The sequence below is a fragment of the Dendrobium catenatum genome, unplaced genomic scaffold (genome assembly GCF_001605985.2).
Source record: "Dendrobium catenatum unplaced genomic scaffold, ASM160598v2 fragScaff_scaffold_1520, whole genome shotgun sequence".
NCBI classification, from domain to species: domain Eukaryota; kingdom Viridiplantae; phylum Streptophyta; class Magnoliopsida; order Asparagales; family Orchidaceae; genus Dendrobium; species Dendrobium catenatum.
The window spans coordinates 159,891-178,528 of record NW_021319982.1 but is presented as its reverse complement, the minus strand read 5'-3'; the positions used below and the strand labels follow the sequence as shown (position 1 = coordinate 178,528).

Below are 18,638 nucleotides of genomic sequence, written 5' to 3'. Positions count from 1 at the left end.
TCTTTTGCAATATTCTTAATATCACTAGCCACTTTTTCCCACATAATATTAGCATCCTCATGCACAGATAAAATCTTAAGATCTAAAATCTTACTCTCAAAAATATTTTTGTTAATATTCTTTAAATACCTCAATCTAATCCTAAATATCGTTTTAATTTAAAGCTTAGAATTTAGACCGCACATAAAAATTTCTTAGAAGCCATAAAGCTTTACCCGACCTTACGATCGCATATGCGCTAGTTTCTTCTCATTTAACACGTTAACTTAAATCTATTTCGGCGAGACAGCGTACAAAGGGTCAGCCTCCATAGACTCATAGATTTCTTCCTTCTCGCTCCCCAGCTTCCCACCTCCCACACCCTGCGTTCCAATAATGGAGGCGATTGGTTCGAAGGATCAAGGTGCTACTTTTCTTCCCCCATACTTAACTATTTCTATGCTTTTATCCATCCCCTAATTTTATTTTCCTTCTTTTGTTTGTATAAGCATTACCGAATCCTTTGATCTTTGTTTTTGTTCCACTGTCACATGTTCACTTTACTTTCTCTTCTCTTATATTCTCGAACCCTAGTGCTTTCTTTGATTTTTAAACAGCCATGTCACAGCTGATATTACACGAGATCATATTTTTCGGCTTTTAGATGAAGATCTGAACCATGGTTTTGAGATTTCATTTGGTTTTTTGTTCTTTCCTCCAAAAGATTGAAGGATTTGGTATCATATCTTTACTATAAAACCCAGGTAGTGATTTTTTTTTCTGCAGCAGCTTTACATAGGGTCCTAGCAGGTGAAATGCAAAACGGACGAGGTGGCTTTCTTTCCCGTTGCTTCAAGAACGCTATTTCGTTGTATCTAGAGGGTTGGATTTATAGAACTCCACAAATTTCCTGAAAAACCTAGAAGGAAAGTTTGTAATTTAATTTGCTGTGTAGTTTTTTATGTGGCAATACATTTTGGTTGAAGCAAGATTGTCAACTAAACGCCCAATTGAATGCTGATATTAATCCATCAGTTAAACACACAATGAGATAGATTTGTGTCCTATTCTTTCTTGACCTCTGGCTCTAAGTTAAGAGAGATTCAGGAGAATATGGTTCAGACTGATGTCTTTACTGAAAAAAGAAGTAATTTTGATCCTCTAAATTATGACTAAAACTCAGAGGAGGAACAAGAATCGTCATCAGGATCCCGATTCATGGATCTCTCAGTTCCAGAAATAAGATTAATCCGGTACTATCTCAAGGCTCAATGGTAGTCGTCGAAATGAAATTTTGAAAGGATTTGTCAATCAAATAATAGATCCAAATGAGGTGGTAATTGCATGCTGCAATGGCCATCATTCTACCCGTTAATTTATATTTGGATTGCTATGGTTAATCCTGTTAAACCAGAATGGATTTATGTAAAATTAGGGATCCAATTCGAATTATTCAAAATGGAATTTATTGCTTGGGTGGGGTAATTGAACCATGCAGTTACAGCCCTAATTGGAAAGAATCTAAATCTGCTAATTTAATGGGTAAGCTGGCTAAATTGCAAGATTAGATTTGACATATGAACATGTAAGCAGTGCCCTTTCACTTACTGGAGGCCATCTGAGAAGTATTTGCATGCATTTTTTTGTTTCTAATGTGACATTGCTGCTAATAGTGCTTAATAATAAACTTGAATAGCAATTGAAATTGGTGAAGCTCTATTGATTGGCATTGCACTAGCTCTTGGGAAAAAGGCTTTTGACTGGTTAAATGTTCTAGCTTCTAAACTAATATGCTCTTCTAGACAAACTTTCAAGCTTGTAGTCAAGTATAAGATTAGAGCCCTCTGGATCTTCTTGGTGGTTGCTCACATAAATGTGGCGAATCTGTATTCAGGTTTTCTTAATTGAATTGATGAGTAATATATCTTGATTTGATTTACTGGATCTTACAACTTTTCAAGCTTTTTGTCAGCTTCTTGTTGTGTATTCTTCAAAAAAAAAAAAAAAAAAAAAAAAAAAAAGATTGCTATTGGATTAATGTTTGCTTGAAGTCATGAATTGTGATTTCGTTACTTCCCTTTCTCTGATAGATGTGGAACCATTCTTTTCTGTGCCAACCAAACTGAAACAAGCAAGCTCGGTGAGAAACTTGTACCTGCCAAAAATCTATTGAGGTCAAATGGGTTATTAAAAACACCATTCACATTTGATGTGATACCTATCGGCCCTCTAAGAAAATTGAGTGTCAAAACATGTAGAATAGAATGCCTAGTTTCCAATGATACAATAACTTTTGGGTCAAGTTTTGGGGTTGGGGAAGGCTGGGTAAAATTTTCAAACTATTACAGTTTCATTTAAAAACCGTTTACTGTTGACATAAATACAAATCCAGAAGATGATCCACATTAGGTCAATGAGAAATTATAATTGTTCAGTTAATAATCACAAGTCTCATGGTTCTTTTTTATAGTTATTGTATTTAGGTTTGTACATAACAAAGAAAGTATATCCGATAATGTTTGGGGATAGCCAAGAAGTCATATTGATTCTTGTGACTTCCAGGATTTCATGCAATCTTCATTTAATGTATATTATTGGTTTTTAGATTGTCTCGCTTCTGAAACATGAAACATGGAGTTCTGAAAAATATGTTGATTTAGGTTTGAGGAAGCAGAAGTGTGCTTCTTGTTAAATTCAATAGCATATAGTGGAATTCCGTATTCTAATTATTGTATACTTTATAAGTATAGCGTCAGCGTGGATAAAATGTTGTCCACCATTAAGGGAAGTTATATCAGTAACGGGAAACTTTTATTTACTTTTTCATGGGAGGCATAAATTTTTCTTTGGAGAATTGAGCTTATTATTTGGCTCTTTGCAGAGCAAGATCGGCTCTGATCAAGTAAAGCTTAAAATAACTCCTGGACCGGTTCATGTCTATGCCCGCCAGTCCAAAGGGGGAGGCTGGCAAGAGAGGGAGGTGGCAGCATTGGTGGGCCCCATGGCCTAAATTAAATAGGATTTGGGAGCGAAATTTTGAATGAGGGGCTGCTTAGGGATTAATTAATTTTCCTTTTGCTTTAATTAGTCTTTCTTGTTAGGGTTTGGGATCATCTTGAATTTGAAATCAGATTTGGGATGTAGGGTTGTTTCTTTTGGGCTCTAGGCTTGGCTAGAGATTTGGAGAGTTGTTTCTTCCTCTCAAATTGAAGAAACTTGTATCATTTGCTGTTTTCCTGCATCTACTAGTGGAATACTTCGTTTTCTATCAGTTTTCCTCTGTTTTCCCCAAGAAACCTGATGTACCGTTGCTGTTTTCCTGCTGTAAACAGCAGTTTTACTCACTGTTTTCATCAATTGTGGTTAGGTTTGCTTGCGAACTCAAGTATTTCCCTTAGGGTTACTTGTGAACTCAAGTATTTCCTAACAGAATGTTTTAGAAGATATTAGTTTTAGTTATATGGTCCCAGTGTTACTGCATGTTAGTTTACCACACATTGGTGCTTCATTTCTTTGGATTAGATGAGTTGACATGCTACTACTTTCTGAATTGGTTCTTTTAACATTTTTTGCAATCTTAGTTTTCTGTTTGTTTCCTCTAAACCCTGTAAGCCATAAACCTTGAACTATAAATCCTAAAACCTCAATCATATCCTTGACGGCAGTTTGATGCATGGTGAATGCTATTCTGTAAATTGCCAAATGATTGGTTTTTTCTAGCTTTCCTACAGTTCTTGATGTCACTTATTCCACTTCATGTTCATCTTTTGCATTTGAGCATTTGGAAAATTATTTGGTCTGCAAGCATGTGGTTGGTAGGATATTTGTACATGATTTTGCATATTCTTCGAGGCCATGGTTTTCATAAGATTGCTTGTTATCTTGAGGCCACAAGCTTTGGGAGAGTGTATGTGTTTATGATGAATGAATCTGCAGCATACGTTGATACTATGTATTATGGTTAATTGTCTTGTCATTAAATGGGATCTGAATTCAACATTATTATAAAGGGTGAAATCAATCTTTGGTCTTGACATGAAATCTCAAGTAATATTTTGTTAGTACCAAGAGATGGATTCTATTAGCACAAGAGATAATATGTTGCCACAATTTTCTTGTGACTTATTGGGATTTCTTCTCCTACTAGATTATCTGGATCTCGGAGAATTGGCATTTCAGATTAAAAAAGCTATTGGAAGGCCAAATATGAGCAGAACATAGTAGAATATGATTGAATTTACCATAGTAGATTTTCGGCTAATTGGCAAAGTTAATTGTATAAACACAAGGGGGCGATTTGAGCAGAATAGAAGTCTTTCCTGGCAAATGCATCTATTCTGTTGGGTCATGTTTGTACCACCATATGAGATATTTGTTCAAACATGTTTGATCTTTTGGCCTCTGGAATGAAATCTAATAGCTTTGATTGGATTTACCTGAGTCAATTGATGTGAAACATACATGCAAAGATAAATTACTTAAAGGAATTTGCACACTTAATATTCGTAGAACAAATAATTATATCTTGATGTTGGATTTAACGACGCAATAAAACACTAAGAGCGGTAAGACGAGCTTATGACGAATCACGTGCATAAAAGTTAAAATCAGTCATGAAAAGAAAAGAAATAAAAGACTAAAATGCCCTTTGGGCTATAATACTACATGACCACCCGTAAGGGTATAAAGGGAAAAACAATAATATGAAATAAACTAGTACATATAAATAAATAACTCAAGATCGTAGCCGTTGATCTTCGATGTCCTCATCATCAATTTTCATCTAGTTGGCAAAGTTAAATGTATAGCCGAAAGGGGGTGGTTTGAGCAGAATAGATTTCTCTGATGGCGAAGGCGTCTTTTCTGTTGGCTCATGTTTGTACTATCGTATGAGATATTTGTTCGAGCATATTTGATCTTTTGATCTCTGAAATGAAACATAGTTGCTTTGATTGTTACTAGAAGAAAACATGGATCATATTGAAAAGGTATAAGGTATTAGGTTCCCATTGTCCTCATGATATTCATTTAGGATTTCTTCTCCTTCTAGCTTTCTCAAGTCTGGCCGGTCCAGACAATTCTATGGTTGAATTTACTATACTTTAATTCCATAAGTTGGCTTCATAGTACAAATTGAATATTTTTTACCATAAGTGGTTCCTTGGATGGAACATCGCCACTTCTCATTGTTACCATCATAACTATCTGGAGAGCATGAGACTAATTTGTTTTAAGCCAGCCTTATATTGTCAATGAGAGAAACTTATTTCTTGATTGATGCGTACATATTTTCTCACACTGTAATGTAATCCTTTACAGCTATTTGATAACTACTATTAGAAAAATGTTTTTATTGCTTCTCAATCTGTTATTGGTGTAGGAAAGCTCGTTGGAATTTCAAATGGATCTGTCCAAGCAGTTGAACAGAGGCCTAGTTTAAAGGAGGAGATTGAAGCAAATGGTGAGTTCTCTCTGTGTTTGTACTTTGTAGTGCTATTGAATAAATTAATTTGAAGATCATACTTAACTTTTACATCAATTTCTCTTATTGTAGTTTGATGCTATGAATTTTTTTTGTTCCTTACCAGGAAACTACTATCCATTTATATACAAATACATTTTTTTCACCAGATGGGAACATCTGCTTATTATTTCTAGCACAAATTATCAACCTCTGTTTTACTCCTTTTGCTTTATTAGTTTTAGTTCTCATCCATTTTCTCAACTTGCATTTGTATTTAATGTGATTTTAGATTAAATTGTAGCTTTATATCTTAAAACTTCCAGAAAGAAAGGCTCGGGTTGATGCTACTTGGGAACGGATGAATAGGAGCCTACCTGTTAAAATGCCAAAACCTTCAATGAGTAGGTCAACTCCAGAAAGGAAAGCAAAAACTCAAAAAACTCCTGTAAGAACTTATATTTCTTATATGGTTACATTTTCAGGCAAATATATTGTAATCACGACAACACATCATTCAAATTGCATTGAATTGTAAGGTCAACGCATTTATCCCTGTTAGGACTGGATGGTGGCTCTGGGCCTTGCACCTAAGAAGACTTCAGCCATCCAGGAGACTATGGGGAAAAGACCAGCAACTGTTCATAATTGCACAGGTGAGGAAGCTAGAAAAGCTGCTGCAGCAGCTCTTTCGGCTGTTAGGGAAGTTACATCTGCCTCTGCTTCCACTGGAAAAGTTGAGGTATGCACAACGTAGTCATGTTTTTTTAATATCAAATCATACTAGTCAATTCATTCCCTTAGAATTTTTAACTTGGCATAATCTTCTCACCAGTTTTTAAAGAACCACATAAGGTCAATGGGCATAGGCACATTGCTTTTATTTTTTTTCAAAAATTGACTATAGGACACCACAACAAGAACAAAAACAACATCAAGCTTTTGTCTCACTGCGTGGGGTAGGCTACATGAATACTTTTTATCCATTGTGTTCTGTTAAAATTCAAATTCTCGTTTAAATCTAATAAAGAAAGATCATTTCTAATATTTTATAATCAAGCCTTTTTAGGTCTACCTCTACTTTCTTAACATAAGTCAAATCTAATACCTCTACTTTCCTAACCGGGTCATCGGAAGGCCGCCGTTTTATGTAATCAAACAATCTAAGGCAACTCTCTCTAATCTTATCTTCCAGTAGAGCTACTCCAACCTTTTTACGTATATGCTCATTTCATATCATATCTCTAAGAGTAAAGCCACTCATCCACCTAAGCATCCTCATCTATGCAACACTTAACTTAGTAGTATGCTTCTCTTTTAATGGCTAACATTTAGACTCTAAGGTTGACCTCCATAATTCAAGTTTACCTTCAACTCCCTCTCTAGTCTTATCAACAAGAAGAATATCATCAGCTACTCATAATTTTCTTGTTTGCATCAAGTAATGAAATCTTTTTCTGACACAACTGCTTGTATCCCATTTAATTTATGTTTTTGGGCTCAGCCTGTTTAGTTTGGTTGTTTTAGTTGGAAAAATATCATAGAGGCATTTTCAGCCAATCGTAAGAACATATTTACTGGCTAAAGCTAGCATGAGGTTATTCCTGGCATTGTTTGTGGCCCCAGCTGATGTAGGACCACAAGATTGGGTTCCCTAAATTATGTTGTCTCAATCTTGTCCATTTGAAGTCTTCCATTGAGTTTATTTCCATCTTGGAGGCTTTAAAGAAGTTTTCCGAATTTGTGGTTGTTTGCATTGGTCATATTTATGTTTTCCTGCAATTATTTTACCTTTTTTAAATTGTAAGTTGCGATAAAAATGAAACTTTCTTTGGTCCCAATAGAATTATAAGTTACGATGCTCTAATGTATCTTACAACACAGCCTAATGTGATACATTATGCGAAAGACAAGAATTGCAATTAAGATATTAATAGAAGTGATAAACGTTGCTTTACCACCGACAAACTCTTAGTTTACTCAAGTGAAAGTTTAAGAAGATGACATGAGTGATTAAACAATAGCAATAGGTTACAGTATGAGATTAAGAGGACTAACAAAATAACAACTAATGACTAATGGGTAATGCAAATAGCAAAGATAACAAAAGCCATAAGTTTAAAATCTAGATAGTTCACCTTGAGGTCCCTCACTCAACTCTTGGAAGTGGAGGTTAGCGGAAGAGGATCGTAAGCACACTTAGAGATACCACTATTACACAAGTGATGCCGAGAGGACTCGTCACCGGGGAAGAAGCAGGAGTTGGAGAAACGGGTGGATGGCCGTTGATGGTCCACTCGTAGTCCAAGAATTGATCGTCGAGGATGTCCACGAGATGGGGGAGGATTCGGTTCAAGTAATCTTCAACGGTGTCGTCAAAATCAAACCCGACGTCGAAGAATGGTGATCGAATGATGTGGATGTCTCCGTGGGCGTCGAGTACGAATCCGTGATCAATGTTGGGATTCGCCATGCATCCTTGCCAAGGGTTGAAGGAGCACCCAAAAGGAAGAAGAGGGAGAGAGGATGGCGGCTTGGAGTGGGAGGGAGTTGGCTAGGGCTTTGGGAGAAATTAGGTTAGGTTGGGGTGGATGTGGTATGGGCTAAATGTGAAATTATTCTCAGATTTAGATTAACTTGGGAGGGAAGCAATTTGAAATTTGATTTCAAATTGATTGCGATTAATGCCTTGATGGAGAATTAATGTGAGGGAGCCAAGGAAGGGGAGGCCGACAGTATAGAGAGAGAGGGGAATGAGGCTTAGACTAAAAACTGAAATTAATTTCAGTTTTAGAGAGTTAGGAGGGAAAATATTTGAAATCAAACTTGGATTCCAAATTAGGGTGAGGGTTAATGTGCATTCAATGGGGAGAACCCATCAAGGGCCGACGACATCAAGGAGGAGGGAGGGGATTGGGGAGAAAGAGAGGGCGTTTTCAAATAGGTGGTGGTGACTAGGAAAAAAAATTTATTAAATCCAATTTGACTTAATTTAAAATTGGATTCAACATAAAAACTTTCCTAATTTGGATATCCTAATTTGGAAAGAATTTTGAAATTTGAAATTCGAATTTCAAATATGATGGCTAGGGGAGAGAGGGGTGGTGGGCGGATGGCGTGAGGCCGATGGCAAGGTCGCTGGTCGGTGGTGGGAAGGCAGCCGGCAGCTTGGGCTCCAAGGGGCGGCGGCAAGCTGGGTGGGGTCGGGTTCTTCAAGCCAAGGAGTTTAGGTTGTCTTCTCTTAAGGTGGAGGAAGAGATCGGTGGAGAAGAAAAGAAAAATAAGGATCACAAACCTCGACACTTCATCCACTAGAACTCACAAAGAGATTCACAATACTATCTCCTCAAGAACTCACAAAGAGATCAACAAGAGAAAGAAATTTTCATTCATCAATAATCATCCCCCAATACAATGCATGAAGCCTCTTATAAATATGCCAAAATGAAACAAAGACTAAAAGACATAAATACCCTCGGGGCTACAATATCAAATGATCATCTATAAGGATAAAACAGTAAAACTAAAAAATAAAATAAACTACTACATAAAATGACTTAAAATATAAACTCCTGATCGTGGCCGTCGATCTCCGGTGTCTCCGATGGTACATGTGTCGAAATCACTGACGATGTCTTCATCACAGCCCCTTTCTTAGTACTTTACAGTATGTTCCAAAAGCACTTTGAGATTGCTTCAATATAAGTTATGCTAGACGCACTGTTCTTACTGCAACGTCCTTGTTGATTGAAGAATTGAAAAAACCAACTTTTAATTGATTATTTAATTTTCTTTTATTAAATCTTTCGATACCTCACTTTTCTATAAATATGGTTATCTGATAGGAAATACTTGAGTTCGCAAGTAAAACTAACGGAATAATTGAGTTCGCAAGCAAACCTATCACTAGTTGGTGAAAGCAGCGAGAATAATGCAAAATCTGGGTGAAAAACTGCACCAAAACAATGGATTGCAATAAGAGAATCAAAGCCAACAAGGACGAAAACAAGATACAAGTGATCCTCAATTCGAGAGGAGGTTCGTTCTCTCTTAATCTCTAGACAAAGAATCTAGAGCCCAAGACGCCAAGGAACTACAAGAAAACCAATCAAAGCATGCAACCCCTAACCCTAAATAAGTCATACTATTAATACTTTAATTCTCTAATTTAAACATCCTTAATTCAAAATTTCCCTCTCACCCTAGCCCCCAACCCTCTCTCATTAATTTCTCCTAGTGGGGCCCACTAGTTTGGGCCGGCTGGGCTGGTTCATAACAGTATCCAAACTGCTATAGACACCTTTAACTTTTTAATTAGATTGCTCTCTCTCAGATGTCAAGACTTTTCTCCTTTCTATTCCTTTCTTGGATATGATGTCCTTTTTGAAGGGTGAAGCCTAATTATCTTTTTCTTGCTCTCCTAGGTTCTTCCTTTCTTCTTTAAATGTTCAGTGATTTAGTTTATTTTATTAAATCCGGCTAGTAACCGAAAGTTAATTCTTTGCATATTCTTTCAGTCTGCTGTGTTTTTATGCAGTCTGATATTTTTGCGGTTAATTAGAACTAGAGATTTGATATTGAGTTATTGTGCTCTTGATCTTTATCAAATTTTGACACTTGAAATTCAATTTGTGGCAACTAAATTCAATTTGTTCTTTGATTTTGTTTTCTAATTCCTTGGTGAATATTTCGGATTATTTCAATCATTTCATTTCAGTCGGGTTTTAATTTGTTGTTTATTTACATAAAAAAAGTTCAGTTAAATTAATTGGTGGCTCAAGATCTATGAATGCTCAATTTCCTATGCATGAAATCATACTAAACTATAAGTTGCACTAGGAAATCTTAGGCTTCATTTGGGACGGTTTCTTATTGTTTCTTAAAACAGCTTTTTAGTATAAAAATTTTAATTTTTAAACAATAAAGTAGTTTTAAGAAGCAATAAAAAAGCCATCCGAAACAAGCCTTAGTCTTTAGTCATCCTGCAACATGCGATAAAGCACCAATGATCACGACAATCTGTTTCGGTTGATGAACAAAAGGTGGTAGTTTTTTGCCACTTTCGGCTGCACTTTGTCCTTCTATAAATAGACGGATCTGAAAGTATATTGTTACTTATTGGCAACTGCATTGTTTTGCATGTTAAGGCTTTTCTCCTGCCTAGCCTCTTTTGGAATGTGATGCCCTCGTTCAGGCACACTGTATGACTGTTTGATGCTTGTTCCAGACCGTATCTTCTTTACATATTTAGTGATTGAGTTTGCTACATATTTAAATGCCATTTTTTGCAGGTTCTTTCAATCGGCTGCACTTCCTTTTAGGATATGAAATCATTGTTGTTGTTAATATCTTTTAGAAAATTTATTATTGATTTATGTAGATTTGCATTTTGTTTTTATCTTTCAATACAACAACAACAACAACATCAAGCTTTTGCCCCACTACGTGGGGTCAGCTATATGAATATTTTTTCTCTATTGTGTGCGGTTAAAAGTCAAATTCTTATTTAAATTTAATAACGAAATATCATTTCTAATATTCTCTAACCAAGTCTTTTTAGGTCTATCTCTACCTTTCTTAATACAAGTCAAATCTAATGCCTCTACTTTCCTAACCGGGCCATCGGAAGGCCGCCATTTTTTGTTTTTTATTTAAATGATCATACAAAATAAATGTTTCTGTTATTATCCTCATTATTGTTTTCATATTCATATTGCATTAGATTATTGCATCTTCATTAGAAATTTCACGAACATTATATATTTTCTTATATTTTGCACTGTATATCACTTCAAAGCATTAGATCTCCTCAAGAAAATTTTTAGACGACCGTAGATTGTCTTCTAGATCACAGGCCCATGTCTTCAAATTATTGATTTATATATGCTTTAAGGTTATACTCATTTGATAGCATCATTAGATGATTTCTCAATAACTGTAGCTTGTTCTAAATACTCCCTCACATATCCATGGAACCATGCTACTGTTTGAGTGCCTTGAAATTGGTTGCTTTAGCTGTTAGTTTTTATATGAACTGTTTTGGTTTTCTCAAATGGTTTTAGGCTTCGTTTGGAACAGGTTTCTTACTGTTTTTTAAAACGATTTTTTATTATAAAATTTTTAATTCAAGAAATTTTTGCATTAGAAAACTGTTTTACAAAGTAGTAAAAAACTGTCCCAAATGAAACCTTAATCTCATTATGCTTATTTATGGAAATAGCTGGAATCATTAGAAAATATGCTTTTGAGAGGTTTTAGCACAACAAACCAACTCAAAAAATTTTCTGGACATCTCTTTGAGGAATGTTTGGTAGTTAGGCTTATAGGTTGTTATTACGTATTTATAATGGGTCATAATAAATACTAATGTGGAGTGCCAGGACAAGCAAAAATGTTGAAGGCAATGAGAATTCAATTACCTCTTACCTCCCTGTCCTCGCAATGCTATATGGGGTTGTTATGGGCTTCTTCTCAATTGCCTTTTTTCTCCATTAATATCTGGAGTTTTAGTCAAGCTATAAATTGCCTAGCTAAAATGTGCTTGCTAATTTTTTGCCATTTTCTGTAATGTTTTTCATTAAACTCTTATCAAATTATCATATTACTTCTTTGTCCATTTTATTTGACAAAATCTTTTTCACTTCTAACTTTTGGTTGTTCTCTCACAAAGATCAAAGAAGTCCGGGATTTTGCAGGCGAGGAGATGGAAGTAAAGAAACTCGTTGATGCCAACTCAAGAGAGGCAGTTGAAAAGGCCAAGACTGCCGGTGCCCAGCCTTCAGCGCTCGACAGCATTCTTGATCAGATAAAGAAGAAACAGAAGCTTAGTGTCCTCGACAAAACCAGGAAAGACTGGGGTGAGTTCAAGGAAGAGAACAAGGGGCTTGAAGATGAGCTCGATGCCTACAAGAAGAGCTCGAATCAGTATCTCGACAGGGTCTCCTTTCTACAGAGGACTGATATCCGAGAATTTGAGCGAGAGAGAGATACAAGGCTGGCTATGCAAGCAAAGAGAAAGCCAGCAGATATGAGAGAGGATAACTTCTAGCCTGGTCAGAACCGTTTCAGAATTATCCGGATTTCTCTCTGTCTACAGTAAAAGTGCAGTCAAAGCGTAGCTGCTACAGTAGCTGCGCTTTGACTATGCTATTCCTGTAAATAGAGAGAAATCCATATGATTCTCTCTTCCGGTGTCTGCACCTAATAAGTTGCCCTTCCTCAATGACTAGATCTCTCCATTGTCTGAGTTCTTGGTGATCTAGCCCAGTTTTTAGATTTTGTGTTGGAAGAATTGTTGATATTTATTGTACATGCGTTACTACTTTTGGTCTTAATTGAATCTCTAAGCCATTCCATATCTTTTATGTTCTCTTACATGTGAATTATCATCCCCTGTAGCTGTAATGGGTAGAGGAATATCCACTTCTCACTAATGAAAGGTTTAGTCAGATTTATTACAACACTAATCTGTGTCATAATTGATCAGCTTGTGCCTGAGGGCCTAGCTGAAGCTTTTTGCTCTTTTTTTTCTTTCTGGAAAGTTGGAGATTCAATGGATAGAATATTCAAGGTAGTAGTAGCATGGGCTTAGTAGGCTTTTATTTGAGAATATTTTGGGGAATGGTGGCCTATAAATCTCAATATTTCTCACTTGAAATTATGATTATGGAGAAATAATTTTCTCCTGCAACCAAAGCTATAATAATCCCTGATGCCTTTTGCTAGGAAGTTTTCTTCAAGGTTATTAGAATGGTAATGCTTGGATGCTACAAGATAACATAGTTTTATATTTATGTTTCGTTTGGGATTGGCTTTCTTACTACTTCTTAAAACAGCTTTTCAGTGTAAAATTTTTAGTTTTTGTATTGAAAAATTGCTTTAAGAAGCAGTAAGAAAGTTGTTTCAAATAAAATCTTATGCTTCGTTTGGGACGGCTTTTTTATTGCTTTCTAAAACAGAGTTTTAGTACAAAATTTTTTAACGGCTTTTTTATTGCTTTCTAAAACGGAGTTTTAGTACAAAATTAAAATAATTTGTACTAAAACTCCGTTTTTGAAAGCAATAAAAAAACCGTCCCAAACGAGACCTTAGTCATTGGCTCATGCTATTGCTACTTTTGCAAACCTATGTTGCAAGAGCATGTTGAAGGCTGATTACTTTGAGATGTCATAATATATGATTAACCAATTAATTATTCCAATACACTCGATCTTAAAATAAAACAAATCTAATCCAAATACAGTCAAACCTAATCAAATTTAGGAGACCCGGGCCTAGTTAGTGTCTTTTATGTTCAATTTGATCAGTAAATAAACTATAAATAGACCTCTCATTCTTCACATAAGGGAGACGAAAAAGAAGAAAAAATAAGAGAAGCATTTAGGAGTTTTCTTTCCGCTGATCACTACTGGAGTTCTTTTCAACTACAATCAGAGTTTTTTTGACCACCGCCAAAATTCTTCCTCACACCACCGCATTAAATGTCCCTACGTATCAATTTTATTATAATAAATGAAATTAAAGTATTTAATAATGTTCTCAAATTTATCATGTATAATGATAAATTATTAAAGATAATTTTGTGATGTGTAGATTTTTCTTTAGATAAATTCATTTTTATCTAAGTAATTTAAATCTATAAATAAGAGAATCATCTGACTTACATTAATATAATTCAGCTATTTTATGTAAAGCCAAATTCCATCATTTCTATGCATTACAAAAAAATTATTTATCATTATTTGTAGCTCTCACAATCATTTTCTAATCATTAAAAACTATTATAATAAAATATTAGGAGTAAATAAAATAAATTATTTCATGATATTGTATTTTTTTTTAATCAGGGAAGGCTATTTTTGACCTATATTTTTTTAATTTATTATTTAATGTTCTTTTTTTTTGCTATAATTAAATATAATGAATTATATATCTAAAAATGCCTAAAAATTTAATAATATATATTATAATTTTGTTTCCGATTAGATAACGATAATCTATTCATCGAAACAGTTCCTACGCAGCCGCAGGCCGTTACAATCAAAGCTGAAGGACCCGATCAAGCAGCCAGTTCTGAACAGACTTCTCTGCATAAGGAATACGCGTTGCACCCACAAACGACCGTTCGCCACGTAGCAAATCAACGACTTTCCACACGTGGCGACATCTTTCGCGCTCTTATCTGTTGTCGAAGTCACCGTGCCGGTCATCTAGTTTATTCCCGTCTTATTTATATAAAAGCTTTGAAAGAACAATAATTGCTTATGGTTATTTTAAATAAGATTAGTATTTAGTTTATTATATAAATAAAATGTTCTAATTTTATATAGAGTTAGGACGAAAAATACATATAGAGTAAAATAAAATATAAATTGTTGCGTCCCCGAGTATTCACGGCGGTAGAGATATAAAGTTTAACGTCTTGGCATTGTATGAAAATCCGACACGCAATCAGATAAGAGAGTGTGTAGTATTCATAGGAGACACCAATATTTTTACGTGGAAAACCCCTGAAAAGGGGAAAAACCCATGGGGCCTAGACCAGTTTGAATGAATAAACTAGTATTGCATTTGATTACAAATGAGGCCCTTCATTGGGAGAAGGCCTTAGCTTGATGTACATTTTATAGAATACATTACATTATGTGAATACAAAGAATCACTATTGACGTGTTCGTTTGGTTGGGAGGACCATAGTCTGGTGACGGAGGTCAGAAAGATTGTAGTCTGTCGTTCACGTAAGTCAGGAGGATCGTAGTCGGCTGACGTCGGAGGTCAGAAGGACTGTAGTCGGTGGGCAACGTAAGTTAGAAGGACTGCAGTCGACGGACGACGGAGGTCAGAAAGACTGTAGTCGGCGGGCGACATAAGTCAGGAGGACCGAAGTCGACGGGTGAAGGAAGTCGGAAAGTATAGTCGGTGGGCGATGTAAGTCAGAAGGACCGTAGTCGGCGGGCGACAGAGGTCGGAAAGACTGTAGTAGGCGGGCGACGTAAGTCAGAAGGACCGTAGTCGGCGGGCGACGAAGGTTGGAAAGACTGTAGTCGGCGGGCGACGTAAGTCAGGAGGACCGTAGTCGGCTGGCGACGGAGGTCGGAAGGATTGTAGTCGGTGGGCGATGTAAGTTAGAAGGACCGTAGTCGGCTGGAGATGGAGGTCGGAAGGAATGTAGTCGGTGGGCGATGTAAGTCAAAAGGACCGTAGTCGGCTGGCGACGGAGGTCGGAAGGACTGTAGTCGGTGGGCGACGTAAGTCAGAAGGACCGTAGTCGGCGGGCGACGGATGTCGGAAAGACTTTAGTCGGCAGGTGACGTAAGTCAGGAGGACCATAGTCGGCGGGCGACGGAGGTTAGAAAGATTGTTGTTTGACGACGAAGGTCTGAAGGACGATGTCGGATAGAAGTCCAACAATAAAAATAAATTCATCTTCGGATAGATGTATGGTGAAAGTTCGACATCCGGTAGAAGTCCGACGTTTGGTAGAAACTTGGCGACCAGTGAAGGTCTTGCGTCAGATAGAAGTCCGATCCAGCATCACTTGGGTGGAGTTTCGGCGTCAAGGGAGAACTCTATCGTTAATTGGGAGAAATTTCAGCATCCCGTGGAAGTCGGGCATAATTCTGGTGGACCGTGGAAGTCGGGCAGACTTCCGGTGTCCCGTGGATGTCGGACATAATTCCGGCGTCATCTGGAGTTCTGGCGGAACTCCGGTGGTGGTCGAGGAGGAGTCTCTTCCCTCCTATTCTTCTCTTCTATTCTTATTCTCTTCTTCTTCTTTCTTCTTGCTTGGGTCCCCTCTCAAGAGAAATGAGGGGTCTATTTATAGATTTTATGGAGTGGCATGACCCGCAAATAGACGAGAGATCATGGGAAAATATGGAGTGATTAGGATGAACGGCCGATATTGAATCCTTCGATCATTGACCGTTTATCAGACATTTGAAGGTCTTAATAACTTTGGAATACTTTGTCGTTAATTGGACAGAATTTCAGTATCCCGTGGAAGTTTGGCAGAATTCTGGCGTCATTTGGAGTTCGGGCGGAACTCCGGCGGTGGTCGAGGAGGAGTCTCTTCCCTCCTATTCTTCTCTTCTTCTTCTCCTCCTTCTTGCTTCGGTCCCCCTCTCATGAGAAATGAGAGGTATATTTATAGATTTTCAGGAGTGGCATGGTCCGTAAATAGATGAGAGATCGGGGGCAAATAGGGAGTGGTCGAATGGACGGCTGATATTGAATCCCTTGATCGTGCACCGTTTATCGGACATTTGAAGGTCTTAATGACTTTGGAATTCAGCGATCTTGGGCTCGTTGGATTCGTCTTGTCGAGCCACTCGATTCGACCATAAGCTAGTCAAGTTCGGAGACCGTTTGGTAACTCAAATTGTGGTTTGAACCTTCCGAATGTGCTTTGGGTCTTTGATTTGGACTTATTTGGGTTGAGTTGAATTTGGTGTCCTTGGGTTCCTTTTTTCCGAGACGCTCAGTTTGAGTGCAAGTTTGTTGAAATCGGAGTTCAAGTGATTCCGGATTTAATTTTTGAAGTTTCCGGCATGATTTTTGCCTCGAGATTCGTGCCCGATCATGATAATTTTTGCCAGATATATCAATTATATTAATATTTTTTAGTCGCATGAAACGATCTACAAGATTTTCTTATTCGAAATGCCTTGCGTTTTAAGGCTTGGTTGGCTAATTTCATAATATGTTCTTTGTACAAGTAAAATTTTGCAACTCTGGATGAACGACTGCTTCTAGTGGGTTCTCCATGTCTGGGATTCAAACAATCTCTAATCATCATGATAAGCGTATCTTGTTTTATTACCAAATTCTGCCTCACAATTCAGGTTGAATGCCTCGATTTGAAATTGTTTAAAACCAGAATTTGCTTCTGGTTTTGAAATAATAGTTTTTTTTTTCTTTCTTTTTTTCAAATCTAAGCATTAAAGTTGAATTGGACGGCTAGATTTGATAATTACACCCAGGTAATTAAATGATCTGAATACAGATTACTGAAGCCATGGAAGAGTGAACTTACTGAATTGACTCATTCCAACTCCTTTTTCTATGATAATTATGGCTTCGTTTGGGACAGCTTTTTCATTACTTTCTAAAATAATTTTTAGTACAAAATGTTGTTTTTGAAAGCATCAAGAAAGCTATCCCACACATACCCTAGCACATTATTTACTGCAGATTGGGATTATATATAATTATCATATTAAGTGCAGTTGTTCAATCTTCAGCTATTTCATTCATTTTGAACTGTTGAAATTGAATTCATTATTACAAAAAAAATAATTATAAATTTTTATTTATGAAATCTCAGCCATGTAAAATGAATCCCAATCTGCAGTAAATAATGTGCTAGGGTATGTGTGGGATAGCTTTCTTGATGCTTTCAAAAACAACATTTTGTACTAAAAATTATTTTAGAAAGTAATGAAAAAGCTGTCCTAATAGAAATTTTTCATCTATAAGAAAAAGGAGTTGGAATGAGTCAATAGGGTACAGCTCTGCAGTGAGCTAGCACATTATTTACTGCAGATTGGGATTATATATAATTATCATATTAAGTGCAGTTGTTCAATCTTCAGCTATTTCATTCATTTTGAACCGTTGAAATTGAATTCCTTATTACAAAAAAAATCATTATAAATTTTTATTTATGAAATCTCAGCCATCTAAAATGAATCAGACTGTTCAGATGAAGGCAACTGCATATCCAGGTAACTACGGATCCTAAACCTACCTTCAACAAGAAACCATGAAGCATTCAATTGAATTTATATTTGCGTACAAGCAGTAGCTCAAATGATATTATTTGCTTCCTTAATGATATATAAAACCATTAAATGGAATATTGAATTTAGTTGGTTGTCTTTAGTATCATTAGTCTTTTTATGTTTTTTTTTGTTAGGATATTTAGGTCAATTAAGACAAACTGACACACATATCACATAGACAAGACATGAACACAAGGCTTCTTAGTTGATAGTTCAAGACTCTCAACCAACAGACCAAAGGAAGTTGGGAAGGTTTTGAGAAATTATTCTGTGTAGACATCGGACTGTCTAGAGGCAAATCAGAGCACGTCACCTCACTCGGTAAACAGCATGTACATAGCCACGGTACACAGCAAAAAGTGACACATCGTGGTCTGATTCGCCTCCAGACGACGTTCGTTGTCCACACATAATAA

General features: G+C 36.5%; 1 protein-coding gene across 2 annotated transcripts; it reads left to right on the top strand.

The window, feature by feature from the left end:
• Positions 1-247: 247 nt before the first annotated feature.
• On the top strand, positions 248-12,900 carry LOC110109204 (craniofacial development protein 1). 2 transcript variants are annotated; one of them, XM_020840157.2, is made up of 6 exons: positions 248-403; positions 769-810; positions 5,360-5,440; positions 5,767-5,888; positions 6,003-6,182; positions 12,111-12,900. In XM_020840157.2, the coding sequence occupies exons 1-6, from the start codon at positions 376-378 to the stop codon at positions 12,486-12,488; spliced, it is 831 nt and encodes a 276-aa protein (XP_020695816.1). In that variant the 5' UTR covers positions 248-375; the 3' UTR covers positions 12,489-12,900. The 2 variants fall into 2 exon arrangements, with proteins under 2 accessions (XP_020695816.1, XP_020695817.1); XM_020840158.2 differs by lacking the exon at positions 769-810 and having other exon boundaries at positions 249-403.
• Positions 12,901-18,638: the final 5,738 nt, after the last annotated feature.

Coding starts and splice junctions, on each gene's coding strand:
- LOC110109204 (XM_020840157.2), top strand. CDS start 376: ATGGAGGCGATTGGTTCGAAGGATCAAG. Junction 811..5,359: donor TGAAATGCAAAACGGACGAG/GTGGCTTTCTTT, acceptor TTATTGGTGTAG/GAAAGCTCGTTGGAATTTCA. Junction 5,889..6,002: donor CAAAAACTCAAAAAACTCCT/GTAAGAACTTAT, acceptor TATCCCTGTTAG/GACTGGATGGTGGCTCTGGG.